The 19,025-nt window shown below is 42.4% G+C and overlaps 1 protein-coding gene across 1 annotated transcript in view; it reads left to right on the plus strand.

The window, feature by feature from the left end:
* chaf1b (chromatin assembly factor 1, subunit B) overlaps positions 1 to 19,025 on the plus strand; it is a 59,590-nt gene that overhangs the window by 10,650 nt on the left and 29,915 nt on the right. The window contains exons 5-8 of the mRNA XM_072259946.1: positions 4,343 to 4,446; positions 5,642 to 5,738; positions 8,032 to 8,110; positions 15,232 to 15,325. Coding sequence (XP_072116047.1) covers positions 4,343 to 4,446; positions 5,642 to 5,738; positions 8,032 to 8,110; positions 15,232 to 15,325 — 374 coding nt within the window. The remainder of the gene's footprint in view (positions 1 to 4,342; positions 4,447 to 5,641; positions 5,739 to 8,031; positions 8,111 to 15,231; positions 15,326 to 19,025) is intronic.

A 19,025-nucleotide genomic window follows, 5' to 3' on the forward strand; every position in this document is an offset into this window, starting at 1 on the left:
CCCTTTGTCAAAACAGGGAGGTAGTTTTTAAATGTCTGTTATTCAGAGACATTGAAAAACTTAAAAGTGATGCAAATTTTTGCAATAAAAAATGAATCTACAAACAGGTAAAGCAAAGCATGAAACCATTTTAAATGAAAACTTATTCTCCAGGCTGACACGCTACATTGAATTGGACTGTAAGACATAGAAGCCAAAGTAGGTCATTCAGCTCTTCAGGTCTGCTCTACTGTTTCATAATGGCTGATTTATTATCCCTCTCATCCCCATCCTCCTGCCTTCTCCCTGTAACCTTTGGCGCTCTTACTAATCAAGAACCTATCAACCTCCGCTTCAAATGTATCCAATACTTTGGCCTCTACAGCCATCAATGCAGTGAATTCCGCACATTTACTATCCTCTGGCTAAGGAAGTTCCTGTCTGCTCTCTGGTCCTAGACTGTACCACTATAGGAGATATTCTCTCCCTATCCGCTCTATCTAGTCCATTCAATATTCGATAGCGATCTTCCCCCTCCGTTCTTCTGAACTGCGGCGAATACAGGGCCAGAGCCATCAAATGCCCTTCCTTCATCTGTTAACCCTTTCATTCCCAGGATCATTCTCTGTGAGCCACCTCAGGACCCTTGCCAATGTCAACACATCCAATTGAAAGTGTCACTGAGAGAAATCAGACAGAGAGCTTATTGCGAGATTGTCCGGATCTTTCCCATTCTTTGAAAGTGAAGTTTTGTATTTGAGATTGTTTTATTGCGGGTTGCTGTGTTTTAATTAGACATCCTTCTTGTATGGTTGTGGCCATGTTTGCTAGAACTGTTGAGGAGGGCCTAAACTGATTTGGCAGCGGGATGGGAAACTGAGGGTGGGGCCATTGGTATACAAGCTGGGGCAGTTAGACTGTCAGGAAGGACAGGCAGATGATAGGGAAAAATTACAGTTAGTGGAATGAGTTGTAATGGGGGGGCAAAATCGAAAAGGGTGACAAATACAGGACTAAAGTTGTCATAATGGAATGCACACAGTAAACAAAATAAATTAGATGATCTTGTTAAGAGATTGGAAGTTGCAATGTTATGGGCCTTTCTGAGTCGTGGTTGAAAGACCATTACAGTTGGGAGCTTAACATCCAAGGATGTATATTGTATGACAAGGGCAGGCTGGTAGGCAGAGGGGGCGGTGTGGCTCTTTTGGTAAAAAAATTAAATCAAATCCTTAGAAAGAGGTGACATAGGATCGTAAGAAGTAGAATCATTGTGGGTAAAGAACTGCAAGGGTAAAAAGACCCTAATGGGAGTTATATACAGGCCTCTGAACAGTAGCCAGGATGTGGGCTACAAATTACAATGGGAGAAGGAAAATGCATGTCAAAAGGGCAACGATGTGTTGTTCATGGGGAATTTCAATGTGCAGGTAGATTGGGAAAATCAGATTGGTTCTGGGTTTGGATCCCAAGAGAAAAGATTTGTAGAATGCCTACGAGGTGGCTTTAGAGAACTGCTTGTGGTTGAGCCCACTAGGGGATCAGCTGTTCTGGATTGAGTGGTACATAATGATTTGATTAGGGAGCTTACGTTAAAGGAGCTGTAGGAGGCATTGATCATAATATGATATAATTCGCCCTGCAATTTGAGAGGGGGAAGCTTAAGTCTGATGTGTCGGTATTACAGTGGAGTAAAGGGATTACAGAGGCATGAGAGGGGACCTGGCCAGTGTTTATTGGAAGGGAGCACGAGCAGGGATGATGGCAGAGCAGCAATGGCTGGAGCTTCTGGCAGCAATTTGGAAGGCACAGGAGAGATACATCCCAAGAAGAAGCAGTATTCTAAAGCAAGGATGACATAACTGTGGCTGACTAGAGAAGTCAAAGCCAACAGAAAAGCCAAAGAGAGCAAAAATTAGTGGGAAATTGAAGGATTGGGAAGCTTTTAAAAACCAACAGAAGGTAATTAAAAAGCCATAAGGAGTGAAAAGATGAAATATGAAGTTAAGCTAGCGAATAATATCAAAGAGGATAACAAAAGTATTTTCAGATGTATAAAGAGTAAAAGAGAGGTGAAACTAGATATTGAACCACTGGAAAATGATGCTGGAGAGGTAGTGATGAGGACAAGGAAATGTTGGGTGAACTGAATAAGTATTTTGCATCATTCTTCACTGTGGAAGACACTAGCAGTATGCCAGATGTTCGAGAGTGTCAGGAGACAGAAGTGATTGCAGTTGCTATTACTCAAGAGAAAGTGTTTAGGAAACTGAAAGATCTGAAGGTAGAAAAGTCACCTGGACCAGATGGACTACAGCCCAGGGTTCTGAAAGAGGTTGCTGATGAGATTATGGAGGCATTAGTAATGACTTTCCAAGAATCACGAGATTCTGGCATTATTCTGGAGGACTAGGAAATAGCAAATGTCACTCCACTCTTCAAGAAGGGAGAGAGACAGAAGAAAGGAAACTATGGGTCAGTTAGCCTTACTTCAGTGGTTGGAAAGATGTTGGAGCAATTGTTAAGGATGAGGTTATCATGAGGCACGTGATAAAACAGGCCGAAGTCAGCATGGTTTCCTAAAGAGAAAATCTTGCCTGACAAATCTGTTAGAATTCTTTGAGGAAATAACAAGGAGGATAGACAAAGGAGAATCAGGGGATGTTGTGTGCTTGGATTTTCAGAAGGCCTTTGACAAGGTGCTACACACGAGGCTGCTTAGCAAGCTAAAAGCCCGTGATATTACAGGAAGGATACTAGCATGGATGGAGCTTTGGCTGATTGGCAAGAGGCAAGGAATAATGGAAACCTTTTCTGATTGGATGCCAGTGACTAGTGGTGTTCTGCAGGGATTGGTATTAGGACTGCTTCTTTTTACGTTTTATGTCAATTGTTTAGATGGGAAAATTGCTGGCTTTGTGGGCAAGTTTACAGATGATACAAATATAGATGGAGGGTGTTGAGGAAGCAGGGAGACTGCAGAAGGACGAGGCAGATTAGGAGAATGGGCAAAGAAGATGGAATACAGCATTGGCAAGTGTAGAAGAAATAAGAGCGTAGACTATTTTCTAAACTGGGAGAAAATTCAAAATTCTGAGGTGCAAAGGGAGCTGGGAGTCCTCGTGCAAGATTCACTAAAGGTTACTTTGTAGGTTGAGTCGGTGATGAGGAAGCCAAATGCAATGTTAGCATTTATTTTGAGAGTACTAGAATATAAAAGCAAGGATGTAATGTTGAGGCTTTTTGAGGCAATCATTTGTAATATTATGAGCAGGATGTGGAAGCATTGGAAAGGGTACAGAGGAGATTTACCAGGATGCTACCTGGTTTAGAAAGTATGCATTATGATCAGAGATTAAGGGAGCTAGGGGTTTACTCTTTGGAGAGAAGGAGGGTGAGAGGAGACATGATAGAGGTGTACAAGATAATAAGAGGAATAGATAGAGTGGATAGCCAGCACCTCTTCCCCAGGGCACCACTGCTCAATACAAGAGGACATGGCTTTAAGGTAAGGGGTGGGAAGTTCAAGGGGGATATTAGAGGAAGGTTTTTTACTCAGAGAGTGGTTGGTGTGTGGAATGCACTGCCTGAGTCAGTGGTGGAGGCAGATACACTAGTGAAGTTTAAGAGACTACTAGACAGGTATATGGAGAAATTTAAGTTGGGGGCTTATATGGGAGGCAGGGTTTGAGGGTCGGCACAACATTGTGGGCCGAAGGGCCTGTACTGTGCTGTACTATTCTATGTTCTATGTTATCCAAGAAGGATGTGCTGACATTGGAGAGGGTTCAAAGTTGGTACACAAAAATGATTCCAGGATTGAAAGGCTTATCGAATGAGGAGTATTTGATGGCTCTGGGCTGTACTCACTAGGATTTAGAAGATTTAGAGGGGATCTCATTGAAACCTGTTGGATGTGGAAAGCCCTAGGTAAAGTAGATAATGGAGAGGATGTTTCCCATAGTAGGGGAGTCTAGAACCAGATGGCACAACCTCAGAATAGAGGCATGCCCATTTAGAACAGAGATGAGGAGGCATTTCTTTACCCAGAATCTGTAGAATTTGTTGCCACAGGTAGATATGGAGGCCAGGTCGTTGTATTTGAGGTGGATGTTGCCAGCTTCTTGATAAGCCGCTGGCGCGTGAAAGGTTATGGGTAGAGCAGAGGGGAAATGGATCAGCCATGATGAAATGGTGGAGCAGATTCACTGGGCCAGATGGCCAAATTCTGCTCCGGTATCTTTTGGGGTCTTGTGAAAAACTGACTGAATAAATGTAATTCTGGAAATAGCCATTGTCCCTTAGAGGTGAATTTTTGGAATTTGTTTTTATTGATAATATATATTTTGTGTGTTTTTTGCAGAGGGCACATAGAAGACGTGTACGATATCTGCTGGACAACTGATGGAAATCACATGGTGTCAGGATCTGTTGACAACACAGCCATTATGTGGGACATTATTAAAGGTAGGAATAAATTGATCAAAAGTTGCCTTTCTTAAAGAAATTGATTGATTATTAATCTTGCCCTCCTTGTTGTTCCTACCTTAGTATCTTTTCCTTGGTCACTGGAAAGGCAATGGTGATTACTAAATCAAAGGGAAGACTTGCATCCTTGATTCCTCTTTTAATAAGAACTAAAAATTGAGTAAAAATATCTTAAGATCATATCACATCGGTATGCTTTACTTTAGTACAAAGTACTTCAGATGCTGCGGTTCCATTTGTCCTGCTCCAGCTAGTCTTCCACCGAGCAAACACTGGAGAGCAGCACCAAGATCCTCAAGTCCTGACATTTCTTTAAATTTTCCAAGTAGCATTTTTCAGGAGGGCGCTTCATGTTACATTTGAGTCAGGTTGTAGTGTCCCTGGCACTAGCACAGATACACCTGTAGGATGCTCCTTCTGTCTGGTCTCCTTTGTTGGCGGACCTTGTTTTAGCTGACCCATCTCATGCAATTAAGAGTTTTGATGTGGTCCTAATGGCACACTGATTGTAAAAGTCCAAGCTAATCCAACTTGTGCATTTTTAATTTTCGTCTCTGATGTTACCATCCGCAGTCTAAGCCACCTTATTTCATACAGGCACTTTATCGCTATTTAAAGCAGAGAGTTTGTTTTGCTTAATTCAGACTGACAAGGCAATGGTTTAAAAATGCATCCACCTATCAGTGTCTTCTTACCAAATTCCTCTTCCTGCCTATGTCAATTGTGAAGGACTTGACAATCTGGCCACGTGAAGAATTATGAATGATGTATCACATATACTGTGTTGAATTTCTCCTGGACTAAACTTTCCATTTCTCTGATGTATGCACTAAGTGTCTCTGGTTTAGAAAGGAATAAATAGTCACCTTTTCAGGCCGAGACCCTTTTTCACGAAGCTGATAGGAGAGGAGGTCCGAAACGTCGACTGTTCATTCATTTCCATAGATGCTGCCTGACATGCTGAGTTCCTCCAGCATTTTGTGTGTGTTGCTTAGATTTCCAGCGTCTGCAGAATCTCTTGTGTTTCTGGTTTAGAAATGCATTGGAGAGCATAATGTGATTGCTGTTTTATTATAACTGAAAAGTGATTTAAAGCGCTTATTGCTTATGACTGGCAAACTTGATTATGCTACAGTTGCCCTGAATCATTAACTGTGTCCATTAATCATTCCAGGGATAAAGCTGTCAATCTTTAATGAACACAAGAGCTATGTGCAAGGTGTTACATGGGATCCTTTGGGGCAGTACATCGCAACACTTAGCTGTGACCGGTAAGGACAATTTAATTTTTCCTCCTCCTTTCATAATGGACTCTAAAATTTTCCCTGTCGCTGATAGCAAGCTGATTGGTGTATATATCCCAGTTTTCTCTCTAACTCCTTTTTTTTAAAGTATTGGGTTAAATTAGTTACCTTAGGAACTCTTCCAGAATCTAAAGAAAGTTGGAAAATGACCACCAATGTATGTACTATTCCCCAGGACAACTTCCTTAAATACCTTGGGATAAAAGATTAAACTTAATTTGTTGTGTAAACGTCAAAACATCAGAATCAGATTTAATATTACCAGCATGCGGTGAGAAATTTGATGTTAGGCGGCTACAGTACACTGCAATATATAATAATAAAACTAAATTATAGTAAGCAATATATATTATAGTGCAAAAAGAAAAATGAAAAAAAGTAGGACTGTACGTTCTCCCCATGACTCTGTGGATTTCCTCCGGGTGCTTCAGTTTCCTCGCATGTTCCAAAGATATACAGGTTAGGGTTAGTAAGTTGTGGGCATGCTATTTGGTGCCAGAAACATGGCAACACTTGCAGGCTGCCCCTGGCATATCCTCAGATTGTGCTGGTAATTGATGCAAACAATGCATTTCACTGTATGTCTCAATGTACATATGACAAGTAGCACTAATCACACTTCTCACCACTACATTTGTCTTTTCCTTTATTAATGGAGTTACTCATCTCCTTTTGGTTTTACAGAACATTCCCTTCCCAGCCTTGGTGACTTTTTTTAAATTTACTTTGTGCATGGTAACGTAGTGGTTGGCATAATGCTGTTACAGCACCAAGAACCCTGGGTCAATTCTGTCATTGTCTGTAAGGAGTTTGTACATTCTCCCTGTGGCTGCATGAGTTTGCTCCGGGGGCTCTGGTTTCCTCCCACATTACAAAGTTGTATGGGTTAGTGGGTTAATTGTTCATGTCTATAATGGGTGGCAAGGGCCTGCGGAGCCAGAAGAGCCTGTTACTGTGCTCTGTCTCTATGAAAAATAATAAATAATAATTGAATCTAGTCACAGATTTTCCAAAGAGGCTGACCTCTTCTGCAGCTGGTGTTCCACAGTGTTAGAGCTCCCTTTCCTCAATTTCTATCCCATTTTACCAAAGTGGTGAGGTTTGCAATCCTAGTTTTTCAGTACTGTAGAAAAGAAGGATTGTAAGTATCTTGTACCCCTCGAAAGGACCTTGTTTGAAAGGATTAATATTGTCAACCTTAAGAGTGCAGAGGAGGCTTTGCCTAGACTTGAGAACTTGTCTTATAAGGGTAGCCTGAGCTTTTCTCTCTGAAGCGGAGAAAGATGAGAGTTTTCTTGATAGATATACATGGGATTTATTGATCTATTGAGATATAGTACGTAATTGGCCCTGTGAGCCACTCTGCCTCGCAATCCTCTGATTTAACCCTAGTCGAATCATGGGACAATTTACAATGACCAATTAACCTACCAACCAGACTGTGGGTGGAAACCGGAGCACTTGGAGGAAGCCCACATGGCCACAGGGAGAACATACAAACTCCTTACAGACAGCGGTACGAATTGAACCTGGCTCACTGGTACTGTAAAGTGTTGTGCTAACCACTACGCTACCGTGCCACCCCAGTGATGGTAAGAGGCATAGATCAAGTGGATAGCCAGATACTTTTTCCCCTGGGTGAAAATGTGTAGGCATAACTTTAAGGTGTTGAGAAAAGTGTAAGGGGAATGTCAAGGGAACGTTTTTGTTTACATAGAGTGGGAAGTGCTTGGAATACACCCCCAGGATGATGGTAGAGGAAGATACATCAGAAATACTTAAGAGACTTAGACACATGAATGAAAGCAAAATGGAGGTCTGTGTGGGAGGGAAGGGTGAACTTGATCTAGAGTAGGTTAATGGGTCAGCACAACATTGTGGGCTGAATGGCCTGTACTGTGCTGTAATGTTCCAAGTTTTATATTAACATGGATGAATTATCTCCAGCTCCTTCAGCAATGCTTGTAATTTATCAGTTCCACAAATTGATCAGATTGGTTTATTCTGTAAAGTAGATTTCATTACCCAGGTATTTCCATAATGAACACTGATACTTGGCGCAAGGTCAAGTTAAAAGGCTTCTTGACATTGGCCGAAGTTTTGACCTTTCCATTAACTGTGTTCATTTTAATATCAATATTCTAATTTTATTTGTCAGTATATATTTTTTAAATTTTCATGGTTTCTGTTTTTTGACGTTAGATTAAATTGAAGGATTCAGCGCTAAATTATTGAAAGACCTGTGGCTTTGTTTTTGCAGGGTAATGCGTGTGTACAGCACACAGACCAAAAAAGTAGCCTTTAACGTAAGCAAGATGTCAGCTGGTTGTGATGGAGAGGTAAGTCCTAACAGAGAGAAGAAAAAAGGCATACAAGATGCACCGCTGTGCCGCGGAGAACATGCGGCAGCTGTGAAAGGAGCTGCCCTCATTGTATCAGACTATGAGGATCCCGGAATTGGTGTCTGCCTGCACGTGAGGACCCACCAATAGACAATCCTTTTAGAGAACATCATACTCAGCTCATAAGAACATAAGAAATAGGAGCAGGAATAGGCCAACTAGCCCGTCGAGCCTGCTCCGCCATCCAATAAGATCGTGGCTGATCTGGCCATGGACTCACCTCCACCTTCCTGCCTTTTCCCCATAACCCTTAATTCCCCATCTATGCAAAAATCTATCCAGCCTTGCCTTAGATATATTTACTGAGGTAGCCTCCACTGCTTCATTGGGCAGAGAATTCCACAGACTCACCACTCTCTGGGAAAAGTAGTTCCTCTTCATCTCCGACCTAAATCTACTCCCACAAATCTTGAGGCTCTGTCCCTTCATTCTAGTCTCACCTATCAGTGGAGACAACTTCCTTGCCTCTATCTTATCTATCCCTTTCATACTTCTATATGGTTCTAGAAGATCTCTCATTCTTCTGAATTCTAGCGGGTACAGTCCCTGGCAACTCCATCTCTCCTTATAGTCTACCCCCCTCATCTCTGGAATCAACCTGCTCTTAGTGGAGATTCGTAGCCAGTACATCCCTTTTTTGCTTTATATAATTATAAAAGTCTTTACTATCCATTTTTATATTTTGTGCTATTTTCTTTTCATAATCTAGCTTCCCTGTCTTTATTGATTGCTTAGCGGTACTTAGTTGCTTTTTAAAGTTTTCCCAATTTTCCAGTTCTCCGCTACTCCTGGCAACTTTGTATGCATGAGCTTTAATTTGATGCTTTCTTTTATTTCCTTAGTTATCCAAGGCCGGCTGTCCCCAACGTTATTATCCTTGCTTTTAACTGGAATTCCGTTGAGCACGCTGCAAAATCTCCTTGAGAATCTTCCACTGTTCCTCAACTGTCCCATCGTATAGCCTGTGTTCCCAGTCTACACGAGCCAAATCCTCCCATAGTAGTCTCCATTGTTTAGGCATAATACACTGGTTTTAAATTGAACTGTTGCACCTTCCATTTGTATGAGAAATTCAGTCAAACTGTGATCACTCTTTCCAAGAGGATCCCTAACTACAAGATCACTATTTTTACCTGTCTCGTTGCACAGGACAGGATCTAAGATGGCACGTTCCCTTGTGAGTTCAGTAACATGCTGTTCAAGAAAGCCATCACGGATGCATTCTATGAAGTCCTCCTCAAGGCTCGAGAGATCACACTTGGAAGTACATCAATTTGCAGGTCATACAAACAACCATGGAGCAATATGATTCAGTAGTCTAAATGCCTTTGTTCTGAGGGTTAAATATTGGCCAAGAAATAGGGGATAGTTCTCCCACTCGTCACAACCGTACAGATCATCAAGAGCCAGATCAGAGGGCCAAAACAACACACAAAATGCTGGAGGAATTCGACAAGTCTGGCAGCATCTATGGAATGGAAGAAACAGTTGCGTTTTGAGCCAACATTCTTCAGGTCTCAACTGTTTATTCTTTTCCATGGATGTTACCGGACTTGCTGAGTAATGCCAGCATTTTAGACCGTAAGACATAAGAGCAGAATTAGGCCATTCAGCCCATCAATCTGCTCCACTATTCCATCATGGCTGATCTATTTTCCCCCTCAACCTCATTCTCCTGCCTTCTCCCAGTAACATTTGACGCCAACTAATCAAGAATTTATCATCCTCCGCTTTAAATATACCCAATGTGTTCCGCAGATTCACCATCAGTGATTATGAACAACATATAATGGAGACCTGGGAAGGTTTAAATCTTTCACAAGCTACTTTTTATCAATAGTCTCAGCTCTGAAGTCATGTCTGTGGAGACCCCTTGTGGCAGAAAATTAGTCTTTAATAAACATTTTGATTTAATGGACACACTAATTGCTATAAATGAGGTGATTTGATAGAGGTATACAAAATTATTAAGGGGTATAGATAGGATAAATACAAGCAGGCTTTTTCCACTGAGATTAGATGAGACTAGAACGAGAGGTCCTGGGTTAAGGATGAAAGTTGAAATGTTTAACTGGAACATGGCGGGGGGAGCTTCACTTGGAGGCTGGTGAGGATGTGGAACGAGCTGCCAGTGGAAGTGGTGGATGTGGGGTTTGATTTCAATATTTACCAGAAATTTGGATGGGTACATAGATGGGAGGGGTATGGAGGGTAGTGGTCTGGATGCAGGTCAATGGGACTAGGCAGAATGATGGTGTGGTATGGGCTAGATGGGCCGAAGGATCTGTGCTGTGCTGTTGCATGACTATGACTTTGAATAATCTGGTCATGGAGCTCCAGTTGTTGTTTAAAGGAGTGTTCATTCTGAAGACATCCAGCCAAAGCTTCAGCCCCCTTCCTTTCCAGTTTCATTGAAGGGTTGACTGTTTATTCCTTTACGTAGATGCTGCCTGACCTGTTGAGTTCCATCAGCATTTTGTATCTGTTGTTTTGGCCTTCTGATTTGGCCCTTGATGATCTGTGCGGTTCTTTGTGACAAGTGGCAGAATTATCTCTAATTTCCTGGCCAATATTTAACCCTCAGAACAAAGGCTTTTAGACTATTAAAATATTGCTCCATTGTTGTTTGTGTGACCTTCATGTATGAACTGCAAATTGATTGTGTTTCCTACATTGCAAATAGCAGTGCGATCTCTCGAGTCGAGTATGATGTTCTCTTCAGAAGTTGTCTATTGGTAGGTCTTAAGGAGGCTGTGGGGACCGATCCAGGATCCTCATACTCTGGTGCAGTGTGGACAAGAGTAAGTGGTGGTTGTGTTAGCGGCTGGGTCTTTTGGTTTTTCAGTCTCTCCTTTCATAGCTGTCGCTTATTCTCTGCGGCACAGTGGAGGGTGTTCTCATGTAGCACAGCTCCATCTTGAACACATTTCCTCCAGGTGCATCCATTGAATGCAATGTCTTCCTAGTCTTTAGATCCAAAATTGAATTTCTTCAGATTGATCTTGGTGTTATTTTTGAAGTGTTTCCTTTGCCCACTAGGGGCTCGTTGACCTTCCTTCAACTAGGAGTAAAGGATCTGTCTGGGGAATTGTGAAGTATTGCAAAGAGTAGCAGTCTTGGTGCTTAGGGTGGATAGGGAGAGATTAGCTTTATTTGTCACATGGATGCCGTAACATACAATTAATCGTCAAATGCCACACTTCCGGTGCCAATATGATGCACACAGAACCTTAACCTGTACGTCGCTGGAATGTGGGAGGAAACTGGAGCACCCAGAGGAAACCCGCGCGATCACAAGGAGAACATACAAACTCCTTACGGACAGCAGTGCGTAATTGAATCCTGATTGGTGAAAGCTGGTGCTGTGAAGCGATGCACGAACCGCGACTCTTGTGTCACCTGTAAACCCGGTCTTCTAGAGAAACTGGTGTTGCCCAGTACGTACAAAAGAAACTTTACAGGAGTTGTTGAAAAGGTACGTGGAGAGGTATCCTCCAGGATGCTCATAGCCACACAGCCATCAACGTGTAGAGAGAGAGAGAGAGAGTAGAACAGTAGGCTAAGCACGCGTGCTACCCAGTAGGCAAGGATTAAGGGGCTCAAACTCAGAAGATCATACAATAAAATTTCTTTAAAAATAGAACCTAAGACCAAGACCTTTATTTCCATTTAATGATCTGGAAATGTTTTGAGACAACACACTGTCTACTGTTTATCCCAATGCACATGGAACCACATAATTAGACTGCTAACTGCACTCAGTAGGACCACTTGAAAGAATCAGAATCAGGTTTATAATTATCGTTATGTGGTAGTAATAAAACAATTACAATTTTATTTAAACGGAGAAATTGAGCTAATGATTCTAATTATTCACCCTGCAGAGACTTGACTGCATCTTGAACTCACTGGCAACCTGTCGCAAAAACTAGGTTTACATGTAGCTTAAATCCTATTACGTAGCGGTTAGTGCAACACGATTACAGCTTGGGGCATTTGTCGTTCAATCCTGGTGCCCTCTGTAAGGAGTTTGTATGTCCTCCCCATGGAATGCATGGGTTTTCCCTGGGTACTCCAGTTTCCTTCCACAGTCCAAAAACGTAACAGGCAGGTTAGTTAGTCATTGTAAATTGTCCCGTGATTGGGTTAGCGTTAATTTGGGGTTATCGATGGGTGGTATGGCCTGAAGAGCTGGAAGAACTGCATCTCTAAATTTAAAAAAAAGTATATAAAATAAAGTTATGAATTAAAAATTTCTGATCCCTATCTCATATCCAATACAGACAATGGAGACATTGAAGGCCGAGGGGAGCGTTGTTAACCAAATTGCCTCAGAGAATTGGATTTATTATCACTGACATATGACATGCAGTTTGTTTTGCGGCATCAGTACAGTATACTACATAAAATATACACTGTAAATTACAAAAGCAAACATATATGAGGTAGTATTCATGGGTTTGTTGTTCTTTTGGAAATCGGATGGTGGGGGGGAAGAACCTGTTCCTAAAGTGTTGGGTTTGTATCTTCAGGCTCTTTTACCTCCTCTCTGGTAGTAGTGAAAAGGGAGCATGTCCTGGGTGATGTGCGTCCTTAACGATGTCTCAAAAAGGTGGCACCTATCACTTTTTGTGAAGATGCCCTCGACAGAGGAAGTGCTGTGATGGAGGTGCTCGCTAGTGCCCATTATGGAGCAGGCTGAGTTTACAACCCCCTGCAGTTTTTTTCCAATCCTGTGCGGTGAAGCCTACATAACAGCTGTAAACCATGTGAAAATATCCCATTAGCTAAATGTACTTGCACTCCAAACTGTTAGAAAGGAATCAGTATGCAGTTACAGCTCAGACTCTGGCCAGATGGTATCAGAAGGTAACGTCCAATACTGTCCTCCCAAATTTTATTGAGCGTAAGAATTAAGGACAGACTTATTGTTGCATCAGTCCGTGAGTTCATTTTCCCACCTAGGATTGTACGTAGAAAAAGACACACGAAATTCTGCAGATGTTGGAAATCCAAAGGTCAAAGGTTCAGTTTATTATCAAAGTATGTATGCAGAATACAACTGTGAGATTTGTCTTCTCCAGATAGCCATAGCATACAGAAATGCATAAAACTAGTTGAAAGACATATCAATCTTTCCCTCCCCCGGCTCGAAACAAAACTTGCAAATCCCAACTCTCATCTCCCCCCCCCCCCCAACACCTCTCCCGCACAAAACCTATCATATCATCTAAACCCCCAGCCCACAAGTCGGCAACAAGAAAGAATGGATGAGAACACAAAGAAAACGTAGAACTGAAAGAGGCCAATATGAAGTGCAGTTACTTTGAACTACAGTCCAATCTATAAATCTCAGAATTTTTATAACATTTTCCAACACAGAATGCCGAAGGAACTCAGCAGGTCAGGCAGCATCTATGGAAAGGAATGAACAGTTGATGTTTTGGGTCGAGACCTTACGTCAGGACTAAAAATGAGTGAAAAGGAAGCCCTTTTCAAACAGGACAGCAAGGAATAGACCCTGTGGCCCATCATTATTGTGTGAACTACAATGCTAAATTAAGTTAATCCCACCTGCCTGCCCATCGTCTCTCCACTTCCCATTATTCTCTGTTGGTTCGTGTGTGTCTCTCCCTAAATGCCTCTTTTATTAAAAAAAACATAAATTGTGAAATACGGAGGGCCCAGTCCTGATTTCTATGACAATCCCACAAGTAACAATTTGGCAACGAAAGGTGGGATTTGGAGAGAGGATGTTGAGATAAAAAGGGAAATGATTTTTTACTATTGCCCTAGGCACAATCCACTAGTTGGATGAATAATCAATTCCCATTCTGGAGCCTCCTGGATTGAACGGAAATCCTCATTATATGAAATAACCTGTTTTCAGTGGCTGCAGCAAGTGTATTTAACATGGAGTGTGTTATTTGGTGTTACTGAGGCTGCAGCTTGTGCACGGCTCCTGGTCCTGTAAACTAGCTCAGCAAGTAGTTCTCGACCCCGAGCAGGCACAACAGGGGTCCCTGGCAGCTAATACTGTCCACACATCAGATGGCAAAGGCAAAGCCCATTGGTAGACTACCAGAGCCCACCCAGACCCGGCTGCATATCAACTTTCTTCCCTCCGTAGTTTGTCAGTGTTCTCTGCGTTTATGAGGCCGGCCACCTTGTCGAAATCATTCCAGCAGGTTTTGAGCCTTTAGTTAATCTGCCAACTTCAAAAGGAGTCTGTAAAGTTATTTCTTGTGGTCATACCTGTTATCTCCTTACTCATAAAGAGCTAGAACATAGATCACTACTGCACAGTACGGGCCATTCGGCCCCAATGTTGTATCGACCTTTTAACCTCCAAGATCAACCTAGGCCTGCCCTCCTACATGCCCTCCATTTTTTTTTTCATCCAAGTACCTATCTAAGACTCTTAAATGCTTCTAAAGTATCTGCCTCTACCACCATCTTTGGCAGCAAATTCCATGCATCCACAACACTCCATTTAAAAAAAACACTACTTTTGACATCCTCCCTATACTTTAATCCAATCACAGTGTGTGCCCTCTCGTATTCGCATTTCCATGTTGGCTGTCTACTCTGTGTATCTCTCTTATCATATACACTCATATCAAGTCACCTCTCATTCTCCTTCGCTCCCAAGAGCGCAGTCTTTCCTCATAAGACATGCTCTGTAATCCAGGCAGCAGCCTGGCAAATCTCCGCACCATTTAAAGCTTCCACACCCTTACTATAATGAAGCAACTAAACTGAGCACAGGGTCTCAGATGTTAAAACATTAACAGTTTCTCTTCCCGCAGATGCTGCCTGACCTGCAGAATGTCCCCTGCAGGGGACATTTTCTCTTTTCTTTTGCAGATTTCCAGCATCTGCCATCTCTAGATATCTTATCTGCCTTCTCATTGACCTTGTTTTATTTATAATATTTTCTGTGAGGCCTAAGAATTTAATGTAAGAGATTGCTTTTTTTTAAAGGAAAATTACTTCAGGTTTCGTCATTTTGAGAGTTGAGATATATTTCCTGTTTTGTTGTTTTGAATTAATATCAGACCAAGAGCTATCGAATATTCCACGATGATGGTATGAAGTCATTCTTCCGCCGACTCACCTTCACACCAGATGGCTCCCTGCTTCTCACTCCAGGTAAGTGTTGACTTTACTCTGGATTACTGTGGGCAGTTTTGGGCCCCAGATTTGAGAGAAATTGTGCTGGCGTTGGAGAGGATCCAAAGGAGATTCACGAGAATTATTCTAAAAATGAAAGGGTTAACATATGAGGAGTGTTAGGCGGCTCTAGGCCTATGTGCGCTGGAGTTCAGAAGAATGATGGGGGCTGGGGGTATCTCATTGAAACCTATCGAAAGTTGAAAGGCCTAGACAGAATGGATGTGGGGAGGATGTTTCCTTAAGTGGAGAAGTCTAGGACCAGGTGTCATAGCCTCAGAATCGAAGAACTTTCCTTTAGAACAGAGATGAGGAGGGATTTCTGTAGCAGATGGTGGTGATCTATGGAATTCATGGCAGTCAGGTCATTGGGAATATTTAAAATGGAGGTTGATAACGTTCTTGATTTGTAAAGGTGTCAAACGTTATGGGGAGAGGGTAGGAGAACAATGCTGAGAGGGAAAATAAATCAGCCATGATGGAATAGTGGTTCAGACTCGATGGATTGAATGGCTTAATTCTGCTCTTATGTCTTATGATTACGTGGTTTATACTGTAGCAGCAAGCTCCTTCTATAAGCTACAAGTAATAGATAAGATTTATGAGGGTACTGCCAGGACGCAAAGGCCTGAGTTATAGAGAAAGATTGAGCAGGTTAGCACTTTACTCTGTGAAATGTGTGGGACAGAGGGTGCAAACTCACAGTTGTGTATAAAATCGGGAGGGGCTTAGATAGGGTGAATGTGCACAGTTTTTTTTTAATTCCCCAGGTGAACAGAAAACGAGCACTAGGGTTTATAGTTTAGGGTAAGAGGGGAACGATCTACAAGGGACCCAAGGAGTAATTTTCAGATGCAGAAGGAACAAGTTGCCAGAGGAACAACAGTAGAAAGACATTTGGATAAGTGCAATGGATGGGGGGGGGGGTGGATTTAGTTGAATAGGGTCCAGATGAGACTAACTTGGTGGACACTGTGGTTGGCATGGACCTGTTAGTCCAGGGGTCTGCTCCGTGCTGTATTCATCAATGAGTAACCATACAGGGAATGCAAAACTAATAATAGTTGATGTGGCTTTACTGCCTACTGTGACAACCATGTAGGATTTGCTATCCTTTATCTTAGAAAGATGAGCTGAAATTGGAGAGGGTTTGGAGGAGGTTCATTTGAATGATTCTAGGGTTGAATGGCTTGTCAAATGAAGAGCATATGATAGTTCTGTACCTGTATTCACTGGAATTCAGAAGAATGAGGGGTGACCTCATTGAAACCTATCAAATGGTGAAAGGCCTCAATAGATTGGATGTGGGGAAGATGTTTCCTATGGTGGGGTGTCTAAGACCAGAGGACACAGTCTCGCAGAGAGGGGTGTCCTTTTAGAATAGAGACAAGGAAAATTTCTTAAGCCAGAGAGTGGTGAATCTGTGGAATTTGTTCCCACAGGCTGCTGTGGTGCCAAGTCTTTATGTATATTTAAGGCAGAGGTTGATAGGTTCTTGATTGGTTAGGACATGGGATGCGGTGAGAAGGCAAGAGATTGGGGCAGAGAGGGAAATTTGGATCAAACATGATAAAGTGGTGGAGAAGACTCGATGGGCCAAAGGGCCTAATTCTGCTCCTATATCTAATGGTCCTGCAGAAGTTTCCACAATGGCAGCAGTTGCCATGGTATTGAGCAATGCAGGCTGGGAAAGACCTGCTGTTAATCTCTCCCTGCTCACTGCTGAAGCTGCTGATCTCAGTCGCCTAGGTATTTTGCATCGATAAGATGTGAGAAATTAGGTCAGGTCAGGCTTCTGTTCTTGCTATGTAGTGGACTGCATATCTGACAATCTTCAGTAAATGAAGGTGTACTTTCTCTGCTGTGCTTTGTAGGCTTGAGGGCTTTCACTGCTGAGAGATGCATGTAAGATCACACATCATGGAAAGGAGATGGTCTTTGGTGTGGCATTGCAGAGGAACCAGCTTTATTTGTCACATGTACATTGAAATACATCATGAAAATACATTCAATGTACCCTCAGCTGCACGGACCAACCATTGGCTCTGAACAGGAAATTTTTACACGGCCTGAAAACTGTGCAGCACTTTAATAAAACATTATATAATAGAACATTCCAGCTGCGCAGCAACAAAGGCTATGTGCGCGGGAGCATTTCAGTTACTGCGGGACTGCGTATCCCTGCATCTTAGACACTGATTGCTTCGTTTGCATCAATGTCATACACAGTCCAAGGTTGAGCTGGGGGCAGCCTGCAAGTGTCGTCATGCTTCCAACTCCCAACATACAGTGGCATGCAAAAGTTTGGGCACCCCGATCAAAATTTCTGTTACTGTGAATAGCTAAGCGAGTAAAAGAGGACCTGATTTCCAAAAGGCATAAAGTTAAAGATGACACATTTTTAAAATATTTTAAGCAAGATTACTTTTTTATTTCCATCTTTTAGAGTTTCAAAATAACAAAAAAGGAAAAGGGCCCGAAGCAAAAGTTTGGGCACCCTGCATGGTCAGTACTTAGTAACACCCCCTTTGGCAAGTATCACAGCTTGTAAATGCTTTCTGTAGCCAGCTAAGAGTCTTTCAATTCTTGTTTGGGGGATTTTCGCCCATTCTTCCTTGCAAAAGACTTCTAGTTCTGTGAGATTCTTGGGCTGTCTTGCATGCACTGCTCTTTGGAGGTCTATCCACAGATTCTCGATGATGTTTAGGTCAGGGGACTGTGAGGGCCATGGTAAAACCTTCAGCTTGCGCCTCTTGAAGTAGTGCATTGTGGATTTTGAGGTGTGTTTAGGATCATTATCCTGTTGTAGAAGCCATCCTCTTTTCATCTTCAGCTTTTCTACAGACGGTGTGATGTTTGCTTCTAGAATTTGCTGGTATTTAACTGAATTCATTCTTCCCTCTACCAATGAAATGTTCCCCATGCCACTGGCTGCAACACAAGCCCAAAGCATGATCGATCCACCCCTGTGCTTAACAGTTGGAGATGTGTTCTTTTCATGAAATTCTGCACCCTTTTTTCTCCAAACATACCTTTGCTCATTGCGGCCAAAAAGTTCTATTTTAACTTCCATCAGTCCACAGGACTGGTTTCCAAAGTGCATCAGGCTTGTTTAGATGTTTCTTTGGAAACTTCTGACGCTGAATTTTGTGGTGAGGACGCAGGAAAAGTTTTTTTCTGATGACTCTTCCGTGAAGGTCATATTTGTTCAGGTGTCGCTGCGCAGTAGAACAGTGCACCACCACTCCAGAGTCTGCTAAATTTTCCTGAAGGTCTTTTGCAGTCCAACAGGGGTTTTGATTTGCCTTTCTAGCAATCCTACGAGCAGTTCTCTTGGAACGTTTTCTTGGTCTTCCAGACCTCAGCTTGACCTCCACCGTTCCTGTTATTGCCATTTCTTAATTACATTACAAACTGAGGAAACAGCTACAGGTGTCCCCTGCTTTTCAAACGTTCACTTTACGAAACCTCACTGTTATGGAAGACCTACATTAGTTACCTGTTTTCGCTAACAGAAGGTGTTTTCACTGTTACGATAAAAGGCAGCGCGCCCCCCGAGCAGCTGCTCCTCCCCCAGAACTGCATTCTAGCTGGCATTGCTTAAACACGTGCCTGTGAGCAGCCGTTAGCAAGATGAGTTCTAAGGTATCGGAAAAGCCTAAAAGAGCTCATAAGGATG

The sequence above is a fragment of the Mobula birostris genome, chromosome 6 (genome assembly GCF_030028105.1).
Source record: "Mobula birostris isolate sMobBir1 chromosome 6, sMobBir1.hap1, whole genome shotgun sequence".
NCBI lineage: Eukaryota > Metazoa > Chordata > Chondrichthyes > Myliobatiformes > Myliobatidae > Mobula > Mobula birostris.